Raw genomic sequence first — 16530 nt, 5'->3', positions numbered from 1 at the left:
GATGCTCTCATTGGTGTAAAGTGCATCCGTTGTTTGGACTTCTGCCAGACTCAGCATCCAACCAGTGACTCGTGCAGCAAACTTTTCACTCATCAAGTTGGACCAGGCTGACGATGACGGGAAAACGTACAATTTTACATTTGTTATAGCAGAAGCTGCTCGCATCTGTTAATAGTTTACGTACAGCTTTTAATTATGGTGAGCTTGGAATTACCGTTTCTCTTTGTGTGTGCGTGGGCGACGAGAGAGAGGGGGGACTTTTACAATCAATATTACTCACCCTCAGATGTGTGGACAAATGTTAGCAAAAGCTTAAATGTTTAATATTCGTTCATCTCTGAGTGTTTTATACTTGTTGACATGGGGGGGGGGGTCCATTCTCCTTCACATGCTTCCCTGAATAGTCTGTACAGCAAATCCTGTTTGGTCTATTCATTCAAAGTCGAAATCTAACACAAGTGCGCTCTCGACATGCGCGTATTCAGTAGCTCGGCCGTCTGCTCCTTTGAACGCAGTGATTCCGCTGAGGAGGCATCGCATCAGCGTCAGCCGCAACAATGGCCGTCTGGTTGGTCCATCAATCTCCGCCAGCAGCAGACAAGGCTGCGCTCTGATTGGCGTTTGGACCTCTGCCTGACAGTGCCCGAAAAGAGTTCTTAATCAATACAAGAGAATGTCTTGTCAAAGTGGTCATGAAATCAGTTTAGAAATAACGCTGGTAAAACAAAGAAGCTGCCTTCAAGCGTGATTTGGCAAGTTATAATCGAAACAACGATTGTCTGGATATAAGAGTGCTCATTTTGTATCTGACAAAGTTTCTTAACATTTGTATGATTTTCACCTTTAGAAGGCTCTTATAAGCTGTAACGAACCTAAAAAGTTGAATGCATGAAGCACATTTTTTGTCAATAAAAGCGCTGAATTTTACATGAATCACATTATTGTTTAAATAATTCTCAGTTCCAAAATGGGTATTTTTAGGCCCAACAAAACGAATATCATGTTATCATTGCTAGAGCAGTTATTTATTTTTTTTTGCACACAAAAAATAATTTCAGCTCCTGATCATCTGGCATTGAAAAGAAAAGGGTTTTTTTTCAAACCCTGCTTCTTTGCCCCTTACCGATACTATTGTCTCTGTGTAGAGTTTGTGCGCCTGGACAATGGAAGTAAATCTCCCCCCTTGGATCCCGCCTCAACCCACCATCTGCCAGCGCGAGACAAAGTCAGATGTTCCCCCAATTCTGAGAGCAGTCTTGGGGAATCCTGCTGCCGAGTCTCCGCCCTGTCGCCGTGTCCCTCACACACTTCCCCTGACATGATTGACAGCTCTACTTAAGCTTGAAAAATCCGTATATGATGACACACTTTAATAAAATTCCTCTACTGAAATGCGGGGAGGTGCGCTCGTTAAAATGCGTTGCTTGTATCGATTTAATGGTTCTTCGACTGTCTCATCTCAAAAGAAGCACTATTACAGCCAGTGCACACACAGGATTATGTTTCAGTGCCTTGTTAAAAACCTCAGGTAATCGACTCAGAATGATTGCTTATGTGCAGGAAAGCAACGCTTCTGACGCTTCCTCCGCAAACTTAAAATGGGTCTAATCCAAGGAGGAAATATGAATTTAAAACATTGGACTTTACTGCACTGTAATTGGTCAGGGATGTGTGTGATGGTTATCATGCACGCATACTTTGAGCTATATATAGATCTACATGTTGGGCAGTGGCAGCATGGTGGCAAACCATCAAAACACATTTTTAGTTGTCATAGTCAGTCAACAGGTTTCAGACGTCATCGCGGGGAAACATTTTGTTGAATCAGGTGATGACCGAACATAACCATTGATCACTCACATAACATAGGCGTATTTATTAATGTACTTTGTTCATTTATTTGAGAAGAAATACTATATCTACAATGTATTTGTTGAGAAAGTCAAGCTGGCTGAAAACAGAAACAGAAACAGATTAAGTCAATAGCAAATCCTCATCATGATATCCATGATAATAAGTCGTCTGTCCACTTCAGCCCCACAGGTGCGACAGGCTGGGCCGTGATTATCACAACCCGCAGGACTTTGCTGTCTAAATGTGGCTTTTCTAAATTGGTGAAGCGGAGAGTTGTGTGTGGGGGGGGGGGGGATTAGTCAAACCACAAACGTCTTTCTAATCAATTTAACCCGCTGAGACGGTCAGCCCGTGTGTTTTAGGGAGGAGGTGAGGGGGGGAATCAGTGACTGCTAAACTAAACAATGGGGTATCGTGTGCCGCTCGTCCTCGCCAGCATTCCCCCGCTCCCATGGGACACCCACAGCCCCTCAGTGTGGATGCCACTGTGTCCACGGAGGTCAGAAGGGGCGTGGTCGTGTGTGTGTGTGTGTGTGTGTGTGTGTGTGTGTGTGTGTGTGTGAAGACGCAGCAGCTGGTTCCCGTCCCTCTTCTCCACTGTGCAGAAAACAACGCAAGCTAAGGCGACCCACCAGGTCTCCCATCGATCGCCATATATTGTGCTCGTTTTGTTTGTTTGTTTACTTATTTAGGATTGGTTGCAGATCCCCCGGGAAGTGTCGGCATCCGCAATTAAGGTTGAGCGACCACCTTTAGCCTAATTTCTTAACATCAAAACCCATTAAACATTTGCATCCATATAAGCCCTGTTGTAATTTAGGGTTTAATCATTTCTTGAAAGAAAATCAAATCTAATGTGATGTATGTATTCAAAGCAACTGGTGTGGTATACTTATGATGAAAAAATACATTTTGAAAGTTCAGAGGTTGGTTCTGAATATGATAATATTTCTGTAGCCTCCATATCACTTATCTGTTCGATCAAATTTGATGTTTTTGGTTTTCTGGTGAATTGGATGGATATTCGGATTAGTTTACCTTTTGAATTACACTAAACCTTTCACCATCACCACAGTCATGTCGACTCTTTAATTTACCCACAATTAGTTATGTTATTTATTGTGCTCAGCCCACATGGACAAGACACCAAAACTTTGGAAAGTACATTTGTCAGACAAAACCATAGATTTCATTACAAACAAAGAACTTTGAGTTCTCTTTAAAGGTAATGCCAGGGAGCCAGCTTGCACAATACCAAGGTATTCAAACTGGCCCAAATCCAAATGGGAATGTTCCAAGTTCCTTTACAAAACAATGTGCAATTATTTAGTATACACACCAATGCTAGCGCACATTAAGGGATGGGCTGAAATAATTCTTAGAATGCTTTTCAAGTAAGAAATTTTCATTTTACAATGAAACAACAGTCGTTGGTTCTTCAAAGAGGATGCCTCACCTGCAAGTGATGAAGAGCTGAGCATGAATTCACTCCACTTAATGACTCATATTGCACACTGGCCTGCAGCAGTAGAGATGCACTGCAGGTGAAACACACCTAAATGCACTTCATCATCTGTTTGCTGAACGTTTTACCTGTTTTTAGGCTGATAGCACGGTAAATAATTGGTACACAAGCATTTGCTATTGAACATCACTGAAAGATAGCATGGTTTTTATGATCGCCATGATTTGTTATCACTGTAATATAAACTTTACTTTCGAGAATGGTGTTGCATTGCACACTTGCCAAACCACCAACCACTGAAGTGAGGTCAAGTAGGTCTTTCCAATTCATGTGACGAGGTTTAAGGGAAACTGTTGTTGTCAGTTGTTACATTTAGAGATTGTAGATACATCAATAAATATCCCTTCTGAACATTCTTCTCTTTATTTAGTTCCAAGCATCAACTTGTTTTGATTCGTTGCTTTCACTTATACAAAGTTTGAAGTGCATGTGTTTAAAGCACAGATTCACCTCTAAGGTTTATCAAGATCTGAATGATACCAGTATAAATAAGCTACATCTACAAATTGACGGTTCATTTATTAAAAAAACTATTAAATCCTCAAGATGAACAGAGCAGGACTTCAGTTCATCCAAAACCACAGGTTGGTAAGGCTTTCAAGACTTAAAAGATTGTATGTCAGGGCCATCTGCTGGTCTGGTGAGGAACATCATCAACTGTGGTTTTCTGGGTATGAACACTAAGGTGAGATCCACTGAAGGTGCTGTGTATCATCAAAAAAATCATTCAGAGGCAGTTGTTAATTTGTATAACAGTCATTTATTATTGTCAAACTAAAGGTGACTTTCACATGTACAGCCTGAAAAAACAGTGTTCCCAAAGAAATTGGTTACAAATGACAGCTATTGCGTTTGTATCTCATTTGAGGATTGCATGTTTGTAAATTGTACAATACGTTACAATTTTCAGAAATGAGGGAAAGACAATAAACTGAATAATTCAGAAGAAAAGTAGGAGAAAATATAATATCTTAAGTGAAGTAGTTTTCACATAATTATGTACAGTAGTTCATTTTACAACAAAAGAATAAGAGTAGAATAAGCTATGCCCTTCATGTAACAATATAGTGCAGGTATCAGTGCATTAGAAATATCCCTTCATCCAATACAAAATCTTTTAAAACAGGAAAATAATGCTTTTTTTCAGCAAGGTTGACGACAACAAATGTATATTTTATGATGTTATTATGTTTTTAATTAAAGAGAAAAGGTCAAACCAGAATCATTTTTAGTCCTTTTTTAGTCCTGTATGAAAAAAAGACATACAATTAGAAAGTACAATTATATCAACAGGACATTCCCATTACAGTAATTTCAAGTAATACTTTTCAATTTAAATATTTATGGAGAGTTGTAGATTTACCTGTTGGTGCCGTGGGTCCATGTGGGTCTTGTGTTGGTAGAAAATGAAAATGAAAATCAGTATATTCAAAATATTCTAATGTCGGAAATGATTGTCTTGGTCAACTGTGTCAGATGGGATTTCAGGACATCAACTCACCATCCTCATTCCATGGACTGAGATCAAAGGCAGGGATCGTCTCACACTGGGTGTAACCGTAGCCACGAGGCCGGTACAGAAAGGGGTTTTCCGGTACTTCGGTGATACCAGTGTTGTCACAGATAATGCGAGCGAGCGAAGTTTCCCTCAGTGATTTCTTCTGGGCCTCAGTAAATACCCCATTATTCTCCCACCAAAGTCTGAAATTGGACAGTTTGGTAACGTCTATGAATCTCTCAATCTCTCATTAATGTATAGGTGCAGGTAACACAAATATCTCCACATCTTTAGCAATGTCAGTTAGGAAACATACCGGTCTCCCTGGCGGATCCGCTGGAACTGACGGGCAATCAGGCAAGCAAACAAAGGTCCCACTCTTCCTCCAGGGACAAACGGCTCAGCCACTCCTCCCAGCCACACATCAATGTTGTCGGGTGTTTGGTAGAGATCCAGCAGATTCTCGGCCATGTTTGGGTTGTTTAGCACTTCAGCCAACTCTTCCAGATTTTGTGGTTGTGTCAGCCCACACAACCCGCGCCATTTGTTGTAGCCTAAAAATAACATACAGGGTAAATATGCTGCCATGTTTTAGGAGTGTGATCTGTAATGCCTGCAAAATCCGAGATATATAAGTAAAATTGACTCAATATATAAAGAACACATATGAAGACCAAATAACTACCAGGGAGTCCATGGTCTCTTCCTCTCTGCATGTTGAGGGCAGCCAGATCCAGTGCCAACTCACTGGTGAATTTAAAGAGCCTGTCCCTCAGCTCATCAGACATCATGTGATCCTGTGTGTTCAGCTTGGCCGGACGACCCACCAGGCCCCTGATGATTGGGTCCACACCACCTAAGGAACATGAGAGATAATTTAATTTCAATCAACTGTATTCATTCTCTGCTTAGGGAACGACGAATAAGTTAAAGACCTTGGCATTACCTTCAAAGACGATCCTCCACGGTGTGAAGAAGGCTTTGTGCAGCAATGGGCTGGGGTAAACAGGGTGCTCCTCATACATCTCATTAAGACGAAACATTTTAGGCTGGACCATCAGGTGAGCGAATCGGTAGGCAGCTGTAGCGAACACATTGGAGATCGAGGGGTCCACGTGTTCATCATAACCAGGGTAGGTGGAAAGATGACTGGCAATGAAGTCTGGACCAACAATGTGACCTAAGTAGTCTCTGAAAGTGAGAACCTAACAGACAGAAAATACACTGAGTTGATTGAACCACGTGAAGACAAATCAATATTTCTGTAATCCATGCAGCTAAACGTGTCTCTAACCTGCGAATATCCTCCCATGATTTTACGTGCTTCTTGATAGAGTCTCTCTCCGTCCCAGTGAGTATTGACATGTGCCAGAAGATAAACCAGACGGTTGTGCTCACGCAGGAACAGTGTGTGTAAAGCGGTCAGACCAATTTGCTCATTGGTCCGCTCGTCACCTTTATGGTCAGATAAAATTAGGACAAAAGTGCTGTCAGCCCTGTGCAATGCTTGTGATGGATTTAACACTTTTAAGATTTGTACATCAGTGTTTATGCTGCTACTCACCAGCCACAAAGCACGGCACCTCCTCTGCATCAGGGTCATCAGTCACGCTGGCTCGGGTGGCACACATGTTGGTGACCATGGTGGAGAAGGGCAGGAGCTCACGGCTGTAGTCAGTGTACTGTTTGTTAACTCTCATCCGGCCCTTATCTGAGGTGAGGTCTCGTAGGAAATTAGCTTTGTTGTCCTCTGCACCGTACACCTGACCTACATCAAGGAACGCTGTGATACTGTTCATCTGCTGACGGACGGTGCTTGCACCAAATATGTAGCCGGAGTTGCCAGAACCACAACCTGCTGCTGAGCGGGAGAAGGGCATGCACTTGTGTGTTTTATTGACAAAGCGAGGGTCGTCCTGGGGAACCTGTTTCGATGAAAATATACAGTTAATTAACATTCGTTGAGTGTGTGTGTTTTAGATGAATTCATGTATTTTCTTGTGTAATGCAGCGAACACTGACCTCAATGGGGAAGCAGGGCTCTGTGTTGTCACAGCTCTCCTCACAGTCAATCCCGTCATTGTACGAGCGGATCGAAGGAGAGTGAGGAGTGAAGCTCATGTCATGATCAGTCCACTGGCCGAAGATTGTTACCAAGTGACTGTAGATTGTGTCGCTCTCCACATCAGAGTTTGCTGTTTGCATCAATCTGTTGGACACTTCTCTGACCTGAGAACAGGATGTGGACAATGAGCACCTTGGTGAAAAGGACTTCCATGGTCAGTGAAGATGCTATCAAAGGAAGTATGTTACCAAGGGAAGAAGATGTCCGTTGATTTGGTGCGCAGGGTCCCAGCCTTTGGGCAGAGAGATTAGATCCTGATACTCCGCAGGGAGCCAGCGGGTGAAAGGCGTGTTGGCGGATCCCCAGCGGGTGTTTTCCCTACGCAAGTATAAAACAATTCCCTTACTGTGTTAATCTTCTCTGTTTTGAAGAGATCTTTCATGTCTCTTTGCATTTGTTGAATTTTACTTAGTAAAAGGAATACAGGGAAAAGGATAAGGGACAACTTGCAACAAAATTCCCAAGTCAAACCCAAAATCAGGGACATGATGACATTTTTCCTGAACTAAGAGATAGATGTGCAGTAATATAAAATGTTGCCATTGAATCGTTGCCTCACTTGTTGTTGCATGCGCTGCTTGCAGTGCGAAACTTGTCCAAATTGCCAATTGTTGTGCAAGTAGGGGGACGATGTCGGGGAGAGCAGCCAGTCAGATCAGAAATGAACTTCAGATCCTCCTCAGAGATCAGATCTAATTAACAGAGGCAAGAAATGAGCATCTCAGCTGCAACCGATTTACAAATGTTTGAAAGAAATTTCTGTGAAGCTGTAAACTAAAGGATAAACACCTGTGGCATTGATGGAGCGTTTTTGACGTCTTTGCAAAGACGTCTGGATCAGTTTAACGGCATTGTGCATGTAGTCAGCAGCACGCACAGCATTACGGGTTTGCCCAACAGGCTGCTTCAACAACCGCAGGATGTCTGACGGACTGACTGCATTCCTCCTCACGCGCTCAACGCTCCTGTATTGTGTGGAGAGGTCACATTTATGATTTCAGTCAGAATGTCTTCAATAGCAATTTCATACACCTTTGTTGATCAACGTTTTGGTCAATCAAAGTAGGGAAGAATGTGTTCAGCAGGCTACACACTCACACTCTCCTGGAGTACTCATAGGCTGAGTCTACTGTGGCCTTGGCTTCAATCACAGCCCTTTCAATGGCACTCCTGCTCAAATGGGATTCTGAAAAAGAATAAAATACAATTTGTTTCATTCAGTGTGGCTTTGTGGCACAAGGCAGTAAAACTGCCTGTACCAAAGCACACTGTATATTATCCACCGGGCTTAATAATAATCAGCTTTATCCAAAAGTTTGGCGCGCTTGTCCTCACACAGCGTTGCCAACAGCGGCGTGAAAAAATACATCAAAACGTGCGGCCTGATCGGGAATAGTGTGCTATCTATTTTTCGGAGAGATTCGCCCAGCGGTTTCCCCGAAAATCCCAAAAAACAGAGCAAAATTTCTCCATTCACTTGAATGGGGTTGCGGCATGAAGTGAGCGAAAAAACACTTAACATTGGGCCCATATTGACTTGCCATACTTTAACGTAGAAACATGATTCAAAGTTTAAAACGTAGACAAAACGCTGCACTTTATTGAGCCAAATGGACATATTGATAGCAAGCACAGTTTTCATGAAGTCACCGATTAAGTTTCAGGAAAATTTTGGGTCTGTTTCAGATTTTATAATGGGTGTGTATTACGCAGCTCGTTAAGAGCTAGAGTGAGAGCATAACCGTCAGAGTGGAGCAGAGCAGGAAAATATTCTGTGATTTTTCCAAACAAATTGCTCCAGCTCCCACAATGTTTACTCTTTATACACCATTTTGGCCAAAAAGCTTGGAAATGTTGTGCTGTCGCACACAGATGTCTGTGGAATCCAACGGACTTACACATTTGGCTCAAAGAGCCACAGAGCGACATGAACTCCAACCAACTGCTCCATTAGACTCCATGTTAAACCTCACCACTAATTTCTCAAAGAACGCAGACGGTACCAGTTTTGCACATTGCGCTTGAGCTCACATTTTTAACACCACAAACATAAAAAACACATCTCCGCGTTTGCCAGAGTCTTATCTCTCTCGCGGTATCAATATTTTATTGATTAGTCTCATGGTTTTTGTATGAAGGGCATATGTTTGGCAGGTAGTTTTGTTGAAAATCACTGTTCACGCTCTCTTAAGTAGCCTCTAACACACAGGTGCTCCAATCACCAATATGTACCCAAGCACACAGGTGTTTATATGAGCTCATTAGTGATGTTGATAAACACACAGAGGCACTGAGACACACGCACACACACTCCTCTCCCTCTATCTCTCTGTCTGTCGCTCTCTGTGTGTGTGTTTCCTGATTCGAGTGACATTTACACACACCACACACAATAGGGAGAGACGAGGAAAGACATGGCAGAGCAGGACAATAGTTATGTAAGCTGTAAAAGATAAAACATAGGACAATCTCCAAAGCTTCTCTCAGGATGTTGGCGGCGCGAGCAGTCGCAGCGGCCCCTCGCGGTCCCGGAAAAACAGTGTTGTCGTCTTTTTCGTCTAGTTTGTCTAGTTTGCCGCTGTGTTCGTCATGCCCGACGGACTTATATCGCAAAACACAACAATACAGCCGTGAGTTTCTTCTTGGAAAAAGTACAACTTTCTTCAACTTGGAAGCCAAACTCTCCGTGGATCTTAGCAGCCTGGGACTTCTCTGCTCCCCCCATTGTGTCAACCCCCACCCGGTAAGGAGACAGCGCAAGCGGTGCGAGAGGAAGCAAAAGCGGGGAAAGCGTGGAGGTATCCGGGCTAGGCTAGCGGCTAGCCCACACAAGCCGGCAATTCCAACATTACTCATGGCAAATGTCCGTTCACTGGACAACAAGATGGACAATATACGGCTACTCAGAACCAAGCGTGAGGTGAGGGACTGCTGTGTTTACGTGTTCACGGAAACATGGCTCCACCACAACATCCCGGACTCCGCTATTCAACTGGACAAGCTAACATGCTACCGAGCAGACAGAGACATAGTTAGCGTGGGTAAGTCCCGCGGCGGCGGTGTGTGTGTTTACATCAGTGATGCTTGGTGTCGAGACGCTACTGTTGTTAACCAACACTGTTCCCCGCTGGTGGAGTTTATGGTTTTAAAGTGCCGTCCTTTTTACCTGCCGAGGGAGTTTTCAGCCATTCTACTGGTGGCTGTTTATATACCTCCGAGCCCCAACAACAAGGACAGAGAGGAGGCACTCAGTGAACTTTACAGAGCCATCAGTGAGCAACAGACAGCACACCCAGGCGGCCTTCTCATCGCTGCTGGAGACTTCAACCATGCTAACCTAAAAACTGTTCTGCCTAAAATATACCAGCATGTTGATTTTCCAACCAGGGAAAACAACAAATTAGACCTAGTCTACACATCGATCAAGGGAGCGTACAAGGCGTCCCCCCTCCCCCACATTGGCCTCTCCGACCACCTCACTGTCTTGCTGGAACCGGCCTACAGAGCAAGGGTAAAGGTTACCAAACCGGTTTCAAAACAGGTACGGGTGTGGCCAGAGGACAGTACTGCTGCACTTCAGGACTGCTTTGGTACTACAGACTGGGACATGTTCAAGCAGGCAGCCACCTACAACCATCACATTAACATTCAAGAATACACAGAGACAGTCACAGGTTACATCACCAATGTTGTGAAAAATAAAGCTATCTTTCACTCAGAGCGGATTTAAGAGGATAACGAAAGCTCTCAAGAGGCGTATAGTTATATCAAAAGCAATAGTTTATTTATCAACAGAGTTATTCAGCCCAGCAATTAAACATGCATGGGAACTAATGATTTCACTCTCAGAGCTCCACCATCAGAACACACTTGAACATGGCAGCGTGATCATATATGTAGGGTTCCTCCCCTAGAGGCCCATTGGTCAAATTCAAAGATGCAGGCGTGGCACGTTTGTACGTGTATGACACCTGGGTGGAGGCCTGAACGTCCGTTCACATTGGCCCCTCCCAGAAGGCGTTTCTTCTGTCAGTGTGTAGTGAGATTTTGAGGCGAGAGGTTGTGTGAAGAGGGGAGTCTGCTGGGGCGATGTCCCTGTATCTCACTGTCTATTGTTCCTCCCTTATCTATTTAAAGATGGCGGCCTATTCCTTGTGGCGCAGTTAAGCCAGTAATCTTCCACTGTTTCTCCCTTGCCCTAGCGTGTACTGTGTGTAATGTATGAGTGGTTAATAAAGCTGCATAAGCGAATGGTTATTAAAACTGCAAATAAGCTAGTGTTTAATTAAAGCTGCATATAAGCTAGTTGCTAATTAAAGCTGCATATAAACTAGTTGCTAATTAAAGCTATTTTATCCCTACTAATTGCAAACAGTAGAAGGTGTAAACTATTACACCTTAAAAGAAATAATTTTCTCAACAAATCCCTCTCTTGACGTCTGAAGGACGTCACTTTCTTAACCTTCCTACCCTGTTCACACGCTTGTGTCTGGCTCTGCCTCATCTGACCCTACCAGGCTGGTCTGCTCTTCCCATACTGGGTAAGCTCCATAAGGAGGGGGTGGTGGTGGTTCCTTGGAGAGGGCAGTGGTGATGAGACGGCCAACCAAAGAATGAATACAGGGTATTATACAACATCCACATGAGACCAGTATTGCAATGAACACTCCCGCTGACACTGCTATTGACAAGATCAGGTGCTTCCATTTTCCAAACATGTTTTCCATCCAATCTCCAAATGGATTGTTTACACCTGATGCTTCCTGCATTTCTTTTGACAGTGCCTTCAGACTATTCAGTGCCTTTGTGACTGAACCGTCCGGCGCAGTGTTGTTGGGGATGATAGTGCAACACAGGTCTCCAACCATTCAGCAAGCAACATGTCCAAAGCCATTCTGTTTTGCATAGAAATCAAAGAAGTCGGGGCCAGCTGCTCAGCCAGACCCTCTATTGCATCCCTAGTATAATTAGCCAAACGAAGAACATTGTAATGCACATAATTGATACGATCAACATTTTTATTCACTGTTATCCATGGAATTATACTCACGATACTTTCAAAACCTGCTGCAATTTGGTCTACCAATTTGTATTCATTAGGCACTCCTCTGGGCACTCCGATTGCATCTATGTAGGTTGGACCTTTGTCTTTGAAATAACCTACTGCAGTTTGGTTGTCAATTGGTGGAAATATGGATGCCAGAGTCGTGCAATTTGGTGGAGTAGCCATTTTAGTCATATTTGTCATGCACGCATATCCTGTTGGGTCAGATTCAGGATATAGTGGTGCTGGTTCGGTGAACATAGCTGGTCTAGCTGCAGCACAAGCTACACAGCCACTCATTTTGTTTTTATAGCATTATCAACAATCCAATTTAACCAAACATTGTCGTTTCCATGTCCTGTAGCTAATTGGATCACCTGTTGGGGAGTCCATTTAGAGAAATCTTCTGATAAGACAATTGGTGGGTCCGGTGGTGGTGGTGGTCTCTCTAGGGTCAGGATTTTGTTCACTACTGGTGGAATTATGTTTATCTGAATTCCTACTCGCGGGTCTTTGCCGGGGACTTCCACTAATTGTCAGGACTGCGCCGTAGGACCCCAGGACATCCAGCAGATGGTGGCAGAGTGCGCCTTAATTAGGTTTTGTGGACTGATTGGACTTGGCTCACCTTAAGTGGGTTCACCTGTGTAATTGCCTCAAGTGTATTTAAGGCGGGTCTGTACCTGGCCCTTCGTTCGAGCCTCATGTTTTCTTGACACGTCTGTTCCTGTGTTTTCCCTCTGTGGGATATCTTATTAAATTCTACCTCTTTTTGGCTCCTGAACTCGGCGTTTTGTATCTACACTCAGTACCTTCAAGTTGCACGTGACAGTAGGCTCGAACCACCAACATGAGTGTAACAGGCGCCGAAGGAGGAGACGTCAGCCTAGCCCAGGTGCTCGGCGCTGTGGAATCCCAGGGAACCTCGATCCAGCAGATCCAAGCCTGGATAACCCAGCAAATGCACCAGCCGAACCCCCCGGCTGCCAAGACGTTCCTACAGAAACCAGAGCGGTATGACGGCACTCCAGAGACCTGTCAGGGATTTTTGACACAGTGTGACCTGTGTTTTGTCATGCAGCCTGATCAGTTCCCCTCAGAAAAAGCTAAGGTCGCTTTTATGATTTCGCTGCTAACCAGTAGAGCTCTAGTATGGGCTACTGCCCTATGGGAGGCATATTCCCCACTTTGTGCTAATGCAGTAGAGTTCTCCAAGACACTACGCCAGGTTTTTAACCACCCAGTGAGTGGCAGAGAAGCAGCACGCCGCATCAGCTCGCTCCGCCAAGGAGCTAGACCTGTGTCTGAATATGCCATAGAATTCCGCACCTTGGCAGCTGAGTGCAAATGGAACAATGAAGCACTTTTGACCACTTTTTACAATGGCCTGTCTGAGGCGGTCAAAGATGATTTGGCTAGTCGGGAGTGGGGGGTCACTGTAGATGAGCTCATAACCACCTCTATCTGCCTCGATCAGCGCATACGCGAAAGGAGGCGTGAGCGCAGGCTTCCCAATTCGGCACCTCCCCAAGCGCATTCACCACTGGGCGCGTCGGGCCCCACTGCTCAGCCCGCTCAAGCGGAGGCAATGGAGGTAGGCAGGTACCGCATTACACCTGCAGAACGAGAGCGACGCCGCAGAGAGAGATGCTGCCTTTACTGTGGAGGAGCTGGACATTACCGGGACCAATGTCCCCAGCGGCAGGGAAACGAGGATGCTCATTAGGAGGAGGGGACAGCGTAGTGAGCAATTTTGTCCAATCTCAGTACCCCAACCCAGTTAAGCGCCTCTGCCTGAGGGCTCGACTCACCTGGACCCCAGAGAACCCGGAGAACATCCCTATCACGGTGCTGATCGATTCAGGCTCAGAGGAAAACCTGATGGACTCTGCTCTGGCCACACGCCTCGGTCTACCTACCAAGGCCCTTCCCAATCCTGTGAAGATCCAGGCGCTCGACGGACGACCCCTAGGCTCCGGTAAAATTGACTTCATGACACACCCCTTACTACTGCAGATTGGGTCACATACAGAGACTGTTTCTTTGGCTTTAGTCCAATCCCAACATGATAGAGTAGTACTAGGGTTTCCCTGGCTTCAGAAACACAATCCCCAGTTCAACTGGTCCACTGGCGAACTTTTATCATGGAGCCCAGAGTGTATCTCAGCCAAACATGTTACACCTGTGATGAAGTGTGCTGTTGCCTGTTCATCCTCTGAGCTCTCTTCAGTCCCTGCAGAGTATCATGACCTAGCTGAAGTATTTAGTAAGACTAGAGCTACAGCACTTCCTCCTCACAGACCTTTTGACTGTGCCATTGACCTGTTGCCTAACACTATTCCCCCCCGGGGGCGACTATACCCTCTCTCCAGCCCCGAGACTCAGGCCATGGAGGACTACATTAGCGAGTCTCTTAAGAACGGGCTTATTAAACCTTCAACTTCACCAGTGTCAGCAGGATTCTTTTTTGTACCCAAGAAAGATGGTGGTCTACGACCATGCATAGATTACCGAGCACTGAACAACATCACAGTAAAGAACAAATATCCGTTGCCACTCATGTCTTCCGCTTTTGATCTTCTTGGAGGAGCTACAGTGTTCACTAAACTAGACCTGCGGAATGCTTACCATCTGGTCCGCATCAGAGAGAATGATGAGTGGAAGACTGCTTTTAGCACCCCCAGTGGACATTATGAATACCGGGTAATGCCATTTGGTCTGACCAATGCTCCTGCTGTGTTCCAAGCCTTTGTAAATGAAGTGCTCAGGGAGTTCCTCAACCGCAGTGTGTTCGTTTACCTCGATGATGTGCTAATTTTTTCCAAGTCCCTCACAGAACATCGCCAGCACGTCCGGCAGGTCCTCCAGCGGTTGCTGGACAACCAGCTCTTCGTCAAACTGGAGAAGTGTGAGTTCCACGTTACCCGCACCTCCTTTTTGGGGTATGTCATCTCCCCCGATGGAGTAATCATGGACGAATCCAGGGTGCAGGCTGTACTGGACTGGCCGGTTCCCGCCACTCTCAAGCAGGTACAGCGTTTTGTGGGGTTTGCTAACTTTTATCGCCGTTTCATTCGAGGCTTCAGCTCCATAGTAGCACCTATCACAGCAGTGGGCCGGGGAGCCCCAACCAAACTCAGATGGACCCCGGAGGCGCAAGCGGCGTTCGAGCATCTCAAGGCTCAGTTCACGTCAGCCCCACTGCTGAGGCACCCTGACCCTGCCCTTCCGTTTGTGTTGGAGGTGGATGCGTCCAGGTCTGGTGTTGGAGCTGTGCTGTCCCAGAAATCAGGTATGGACAACAAGACGCACCCATGTGCCTTTTTCTCTCGCAAGCTTAGTGACGCTGAGAGGAACTATGACGCCGGTGACAGGGAGCTGTTGGCCATCCTAAGGGCACTTGAAGAATGGAGACACTGGCTGGAAGGAGCGCGCCACCCATTCACAGTCATCACGGATCATAAGAACCTCCAGTACATCCGTGAGGCCAAGCGCCTGAACCCCCGACAAGCCAGGTGGGCCCTGTTTTTCACCAGATTCAGGTTTATCATCACGTTTCGCCCCGGCACCAAGAATGCCAAGGCTGATGCCTTATCGCGCCAGTATGACGCCAACGTTACTGACCCGGTCCCTGAGTGCATCATTCCCCCCAGCTGCGTGGTGGGACAGGTGACGCTTGCCCTGGAGGACGCCGTCCTGCGTGCGCAAGAGGAGGATCCAGGTCCTAGTGGAGTACCCCCGGGCCGTCTGTATGTCCCGCTCAACGGCAGCTCTGAAGTTCTACAATGGGGGCATGACTCACCAGTGACGGGCCATCCTGGGGCTGCCCGCACGATGGAGCTAGTCAGCCGCCGCTTTTGGTGGCCACGCATGAGAACTGACATTGAGGAGTATGTTCACGCATGTTCTGTTTGTGCTACACAGAAGTCAGGAAACCAAGCCCCGGCGGGCCTGCTCCACCCCCTGCCGGTTCCTTATCGGCCATGGTCCCACATCTCAATGGACTTCATCACTGGCCTACCACCTTCTGACGGTAACACAGTGATTTTTGTAATTGTGGACCGTTTTTCCAAAGCAAGCCACTTTGTCCCACTACCTAAGCTGCCGTCTGCGAAGGAAACCGCTGATTTGGTGGTCCGAGAGGTGGTGCGTCACCATGGCATCCCTAGTGACATTGTCTCTGATAGAGGGCCCCAATTCATGTCCAAGTACTGGAGTGCATTTTGGTCCTTGTTTGAAACGTCTGTCAGTCTTTCATCAGGCTACCATCCTTGAGAGTTCATTCATTTTCAATGGTAGTCCTAAACCAGTACGGATGTAATATATCTTTGGCCACCAGCAGCAGCAGCGCTGTGGTGCCGTTTTGCGAGAGAAAGATTTTCTCCGGTGTTTGTCAGTCAGTCGGAGCCTGGAAAGAGCATCGACAGCCCGCATTTTCCGGATCTATTCGCTGGGTGGACACTACTTTGAACGGTAAGTCATTA

General features: G+C 45.8%; 1 protein-coding gene across 1 annotated transcript; it reads right to left on the bottom strand.

Annotated features, from left to right (window-relative positions):
• Positions 1-4607: 4607 nt before the first annotated feature.
• On the bottom strand, positions 4608-15930 carry LOC306779060 (eosinophil peroxidase-like; the record flags this gene model as incomplete). Its single annotated transcript, XM_079270794.1, has 14 exons — positions 4608-4624; positions 4743-4769; positions 4881-5080; positions 5194-5431; positions 5563-5733; positions 5824-6082; positions 6172-6332; positions 6442-6802; positions 6900-7106; positions 7191-7320; positions 7562-7694; positions 7792-7967; positions 8101-8188; positions 15849-15930. 14 exons carry the CDS (start codon positions 15928-15930, stop codon positions 4608-4610), a joined length of 2250 nt encoding a protein of 749 aa, XP_079126920.1.
• Between the last annotated feature and the right edge of the window lie 600 nt (positions 15931-16530).

The sequence above is a fragment of the Melanostigma gelatinosum genome (genome assembly GCF_949748355.1).
Source record: "Melanostigma gelatinosum genome assembly, chromosome: 6".
Classification (NCBI taxonomy): Eukaryota; Metazoa; Chordata; class Actinopteri; order Perciformes; family Zoarcidae; genus Melanostigma; species Melanostigma gelatinosum.
Note: the sequence above shows the minus strand (reverse complement) of the source record. Positions and strands in the feature narration are given on the sequence as shown.